This window comes from Conger conger, chromosome 18 (assembly GCF_963514075.1).
Source record: "Conger conger chromosome 18, fConCon1.1, whole genome shotgun sequence".
In the NCBI taxonomy this organism is placed as follows: domain Eukaryota; kingdom Metazoa; phylum Chordata; class Actinopteri; order Anguilliformes; family Congridae; genus Conger; species Conger conger.
In genome coordinates, this window is record NC_083777.1 from 25,488,605 (window position 1) to 25,495,444 (window position 6,840).

General features: G+C 44.8%; 1 protein-coding gene across 1 annotated transcript; it reads right to left on the bottom strand.

The window, feature by feature from the left end:
- Positions 1-3,195: 3,195 nt before the first annotated feature.
- Positions 3,196-4,161, bottom strand: LOC133117991 (hydroxycarboxylic acid receptor 2-like). The gene has a single exon (XM_061227581.1). It carries the CDS (start codon positions 4,159-4,161, stop codon positions 3,196-3,198), a length of 966 nt encoding a protein of 321 aa, XP_061083565.1.
- Positions 4,162-6,840: the final 2,679 nt, after the last annotated feature.

Below are 6,840 nucleotides of genomic sequence, written 5' to 3' on the forward strand. Positions count from 1 at the left end.
TTGGTCAGGTGAGGGGAATCTCTGCTTGGCCTCAGATCCACTGCTGCCCCCGATGGTAGAGAGCTGTCAGTACACCACTTCAGCAGCAATGCGGTGGACAGTGCCTCCAAATATTGGAGAAAATATTTTGTCTTTGCTACTGAACTGTGTTAGCAGAAACCTGTTTTTTCGGGGGGGGGGGGGGGGTTTGTCAGCAGAAGAATTGGAAACCATGGATTTGGTCGTTTCTGAAGTGTCTATATATATATATCCACTTACACCCACAACATGGTTCTAGTTTATCAGGAAGTGTGCAAATTTTTTTCCGGTATTAGAAAAAAGTCAAACCGCATGTTGCGCAGACAGGAAATATTGTTCTCACACCCGTTTTTGACTTAGCAAAGCAATTGATTTGGTATAGGTTACAGAATGAAAAATATTCACTGATGCATTTATAATTAATGTATACTTAATGATATATTTTTACATCTTTAATGCAATGCACAAATGGACACAGACAATGTGTATTCGGTATGACAAAATCTCAGGACAAAAATGAAGCCACATACAAAAATTTTGGCTTTCTCCAACAAATGTACAGTTTGCCAAATGTTTAAAATGTACAGTACTGTGCAAAAGTCTTAGGCACCTGTATAACATTCTGTACAGATAAGATTATTTCAAAAATAATTCAATGAAACGTCCTATACATTTTACATTACATTTTAGTAATTTGGCAGAATAGTTAAAAACTGAATCGAATCAATATTTTTTGTGCCCACCCTTCAGTGTTAAAACAAAAATACAAAAATGTCTCTGTTAAATTGCATTATTTAATCAATTTTGTCTGGCATTATTTAATCAGGAAATCGTGTGACAGCAGTGCAATGCATTCAGTCCTGCAGATATGGGTTTTTAAGTTACTCTTAAAAAGTTTCAGTTACTCTTCACTTCAACCATCAGAATGGGGGAAAAATTTGATCGTGGGATGATTGTTGGTGACCAGACGGACTGGTATGAGTATTTCTGTAACTGCTAATCTCCAGAGATTTTCGCACACAACAGTCTCTAGAGGTTGAAGAGTTTGCAGAGAGTGTCTGTGGGCAGAAATGCCTTGTTAATGAGAGAGGTCAGAGGAAAAGGGCCAGACTGGTCAAAGCTGACAGGAAAGTTACAGTAAAGCGAATAACCACACATTACCACAGTGGTATGAAGAAGAGCATCCCTGCACACACAACGCATCAAATCTCTAATAAATCTGTAAATACTCCGCTGCTAAAAAAGCCTACCCTGGATCCCTCCATCATCCAGAACCACCGCCCGGTTCTTCCTTTTCTTTCTAAAACTATAGAACGAGCCGCTTCTACTCAACTTTCTTCCTTCTTTTATAACAACAACCTGCTAGACCCCCATCAGTCTGGCTTCAGATCGGGCCACTCGACAGAGACTGCGCTCCTCTCCGTCAGTGAGTCACTCCATGCCGCACAAGCAGCCTCCCTCTCCTCTGTCCTCATTCTTCTAGATCTCTCTGCTGCCTTCGACACTGTGGATCACTCCATCCTCCTGTCCGCCCTGTCAGCAACGGGCATCTGTGGCACAGCCCTGGACTGGATTGAGTCCTACCTCTCTGGTCGCTCCTTCCAGGTTGCCTGGGCTGGTTCGGTATCGACACCTCGGCCCCTCGCCACAGGAGTTCCCCAGGGCTCAGTCCTAGGCCCGCTTCTTTTTTCTCTTTACACTCGCTCCCTTGGCCCTGTGATCACTGCACATGGGCTATCCTACCACTGCTACGCGGACGATACCCAACTCTTCGTCTCGTTCCCGCCGTCTGATAGGCAGGTTTCAGCCCGTATCTCTGCTTGCCTGAGGAACATCCAGAGCTGGATGGACAACCACCATCTAAAGCTCAACCCAGGTAAAACTGAAATGATATTCATCCCTGCTAATACCTCTCCCCATCTGGATCTCTCCATTTCCCTCGGGGATACCACACTCACGCCGTCACCCAGTGCAAGGAACCTCGGCGTGGTGATGGACAGCAGACTGTCCCTTTCCGAGAACATTGTGGCGGTGACCCGGTCTTGCAGGTTCTTCCTATACAACATACGGAGAATCCGCCCCTTTCTCACCCCCTACTCGACCCAGCTCCTGGTCCAAGCGATGGTTCTGTCCCGCCTGGACTACTGCAATTCCCTCTTGGCTGGCCTCCCAGCGTCCGCCATCAGACCCCTCCAACTCATCCAGAATGCAGCAGCTCGTCTGGTCTTCAACCTTCCCAAATACTCACACGTCACCCTCCTGCTTTCTTCCCTCCACTGGCTGCCTGTCATGGCTCGCATCAAATTCAAAACATTGGTGCTAGCCTTCCAAGCAGTTAAAGGGTCTTCCCCAGCTTATCTGCAAAAAATCATCAGACCCTACACCCCTGCCAGACCTCTTCGTTCAGCCTCCACAGGCCGCTTGGCACCTCCCCCTCTCCGAACCTCCACCTCACGCTCACGACTACTGTCTGTTCTGGCTCCACGGTGGTGGAACGAACTCCCCGTTGAGGTCAGAACTATAGAATCTCTCCCCACATTCAAGCGCAAGCTGAAGACACACCTCTTCAAGCAGCACCTCTCCCCATCCCTCCCTACCTCCCTGTGAACCTTAATTGTTGTCTCTGTGACTTGCTTTGTGTATCAGTATTTTTAGTTGGCTAGGTAAGCAGTGTTTGGATAGTTAACTTTGGTCACTTTTGCTCTGTTTGTTTGTTTGTTTGTTCAAAAAAAAAAAAAAAAAAAAAAAAAGGCCCTTAAAAGATAATGGTCCTTATCTTTGTTGTACAGGTAGCAGTTGAAATTGTACTTCCCTCTAGGGTCTTTCAGCGAACCTTTCCCTGGTTATGGGTATGCACTTTGTTGTACGTCGCTCTGGATAAGAGCGTCTGCCAAATGCCAATTATGTAATGTAATGTAATGTAACAAGTGAGTGACAAGTCCACTACTGCATAGAAAAAAAAATATAGTACTTGTATTCATAATGTACAGCAGTATTTGACGCACGTTAGTATAAGCTATTCATATGGCAAATGTCTGCGTTTATACAGTGCCAATATTTATCCAAAGCGCTGTATAATATATTTGTTAGGGGTCACCAACCTGCTCGTTAGGGGTCAATAATCCTACTCGTTAGGGATAGCTAATCCTACTCGTTAGGGGTCGCTAATCGTACTCGTTACAGGTCGCTAGCCGTACTCCTGCTCCCCCTCTGGCTCACGGGCATGTGGAAGATGCCCAGGGAGTTGAAGGAGGCCTTGAGGGTGTTTCGGAACGTGCTGCTGGAGAAGCAGTAGATGACGGGGTCCAGCGTGCTGTTCAGGTAGGTGAACGCAATGGACATGCTGAAGAGCTGGGACGCCAGCCTGTAGGAGTCGCAGTCTTTTGGGCGAAGCTTCTGGATGGCGAGGGTGACGAGGCCCGTGACGATTCCCGGCAGGAAGCAGACGGTGAAGACGCCCACGATGATCATCACCACCTGGATGGCCCGCTTCACCTGCTGCTTCCTGTCCATCTGGCGGCTGCGCAGGAAGCAGATGATCCGCAGTGAGCAGAAGCTGAGCAGCAGGAAAGGCAGGAAGAACTCCAGGATGTACACGCCATAGTGCATCTTGATGGCCGGCGGCGGTTTACTGTAGGAGCTGAAGCTGCGGCAGAGGCTTTTGTTGTTGTGCTCATGCAGGAGCTCAGTGGCCAGCAGGGGGACCTGCAGAGCCAGCGCCACTGCCCACGTCACGGTCGAGAGCCGTATCGCCTTCCCGGTCGTGAGGTGGTTCACCCAGTGGTGCGGGTGGACCACCTTGAAGTAGCGGTCGACGGCCACGATGGTCATGAACGCGATGCTGGCCGAGCGGTTGAGCGCCAGCATGAAGAGGTTGATTCGGCACCAGGCGCCTCCGAACACCCAGTCCTCGCCGCGCATCAGGCTGTGGATGCGGAAGGGCACGCTGACGAGCAGGAAGAAGTCCGCGATCAGCAGGTTCAGCAGGTACACGGTGTTGCACCTCCAGCTCGGCATGTGGCAGGAGAAGATCCACAGGGCCACCATGTTAGCCGGCAGCCCCAGTATGAGCTCCACGATGAGGATCGGGGGCACCACTCTCCCCACCAGGTCCTGGGCAGCCACGCAGTGCAAGTCGTTCATTGTGTGATGGGTTCAGCCGACGTGTTGTGACAATCCTCTCTTTCTCTTTTTCACTTCAGAGCTGTGGAGAGAAACTCTGTCTTAATGAAGTGCGAGCGAGAGAACAATCTCTTTAGCTGCCCTTCATTCACGGTGCTGCTGAATTTATTTATGTACATTTCTCGCCCTAATGCAACAGAACCAGAAAGTGTCACAAGAAGTATGGGACAGCTGTGTTTCCAACAACAATGTTAAACGGCCATCCAATATGCTGTATTTACAGAGTGAGTGTACCAAGTGATTGATTCAGATAACTCAAGTACATGCTACTCTCTGTGGTGGATAATTATTTGAAGCAACATTATCTTCCCATATTGTTTCTGGTGATGAGAATTGTATTTGAACTTTGGTCAAATCTATGTAACCACATGGGTAAAATGCTAAAAGTAAGATCAAAGTATGATGGAAATGCCCTAAAGTCCTTATCCACAGTCATTTACATTTACATAAACAAATGAACCCACAGATCCCAATACGAAAACATAATGGTAAATAAAAAAACAGTATCTTTGCTTACTCTTTGTGGAAGAAGAAAGTGAGGCGATGATACGTTTTGAAGATGAAATGTTTTGAAGGAGCCTTGAGAAGTAGGAAGTGCTGCAAATGCCTTCTTTCGCATACTGAGCGAGTAAACTTCAGTATGTGGATAAACGAGGTACTGATGGTGGGTGGAGATAGTCATGCATTATTTTCATAGGACCCGCAAATTCTGGGTCTTGCCTCTTTCAACTCTTTGAGCTCATGGTTATTACCTCAACTCCACTACCAGTCTGTACCTTATTATTAATAATTTTCCTTTTTACTTATTTTAATGCGCAAGTTTAATTTAAAAAACACATTTTTTTTACTTCATTTTCTTTTTTTTTCTTCTTTTTTTTTTTAAGGTGCACCTGCTCTAATCACAGTCTAAAAGACAATTTGGGGGGGGGGGGGGGTAGCTGTGTTATAGCGTGAACTCACCTAGAACGCTAAAATAACAACGTGAATACGAGGGCAGTGATTGGAGGAGGCCATGCTGGTGGTGAGGGGGGTACTCCAATCTGATCTGGATCATTGCTAGTCTCAGAGCCTTACAAATGCCTTCGTAACCCTTTCCAGACTGATATATCCAATACATTTTTTTCCTCATCTCCTCTGTAATTTCCTTTGATCATGGCATACCAAACCTATGTATTTGCCTGAATTAAAGCAGTTTTGCAAAGGAAAGTGAAAATAAAAGCATTTCCTCTGCAGCGATGTGAAAGATTCATATGAACTTATAGGAAGTGTTTTATCTGCTGAAGGTGGTGCAACCAGTTATTGATATCAAGGGGGCAATTTTTTGTTTGTTAGCCTTTTTTCTGAAATAAATTGAATGGTGATATAAAAAAATATTTACTCAGGTTCCCTTCGTGTAATATTAAAAACTCCCTCCCTTTTGTCTAAAGATTTATCACAATGAGTGCATTCAGTGTGACACTTATGCAATAATAGAGGAAATTAGGAAGGGGGCAAATACTTTTTCAGCCTAAAAAGGCTTTAAATGTCAATGACTACCTTATAACACACTCACCTCCAATTTTTTTCTTGGTCAAAGGAAGGAAAAAACTCAAGGTTCACATCTGAATAAAGAATGCAGAAATTTTGTTTATTGAACTATCCAAATTCAAATTAAGTGAGCACCTTGAAACATACTATCAGTCATAATATAATACCGAATAAAGTTTCTTACTGAGGGCACATACTAACGTATGTACAAACATGTACAGTCAATTGATTAATTTCCTTGTTTACCACATAGTTGTCAGGCCCTTAATTTCTATTGCTTAAAAACATGCTGTGATTTCTCATTTTAAGCATCAGCTCAGCAGCAGAATCACAGTTCATGCCTGCTTTTTAAAAGGACAAACAGATATTGGATTTAGCAAAGTTGAAATCCATCAAAGCTTGTTCTCCTTTTGTCTTTAACATGCACTTCTTGAATGAAATGGGGTTTTATGACAAGACCACTACTGCATAGAAAAGTAAAAAATATAGTACTTGTATTTATCATGTATTTTTGTACAGCAGTATTTGACGCACATTAGTATAAGCTATATATATGGCAAATGTCTGCATTTATACAGTGCTGACATTTATCCAAAGCGCTGTACAATCCATACTTCTTGTTCACTCACTCACACACCGACGGCCGCTCATAGCACCTGAGTCTATGTCCACCCCGTTACAGGTCGCTAATCGTACCTGTTAGGGGTCGCTAATCATATTCATTAGGGTTCGCTAATCGTACTTGTTAGGAATTGCTAATCCTACTGGTTAGGGGTCGCTAATTGTACCTGTTAGGGGTCGCTAATCGTACTTGTTAGGAATTGCTAATCCTACTCGTTAGGGGTCGCTAATCGTATTTGTTAGGGGTCGCTAATTGTACTTGTTAGGGGTCGCTAATCGTACACGTTAGGGGTTGCTAATCTTATTTGTTATGGGTTGCTAATCGTATTCGTTAGGGGTCGCTAATCGTACTCTTTAGGGGTCATTCATCGTATTTGTTAGGGGTTGCTAATCGTGTTCGTTAGGGGTCGCTAATCGTATTTGTTAGGGGTCGCTAATCGTATTCGTTAGGGGTCGCAAACCCTACTCGATACAGGTCGCTAATCGTACTCG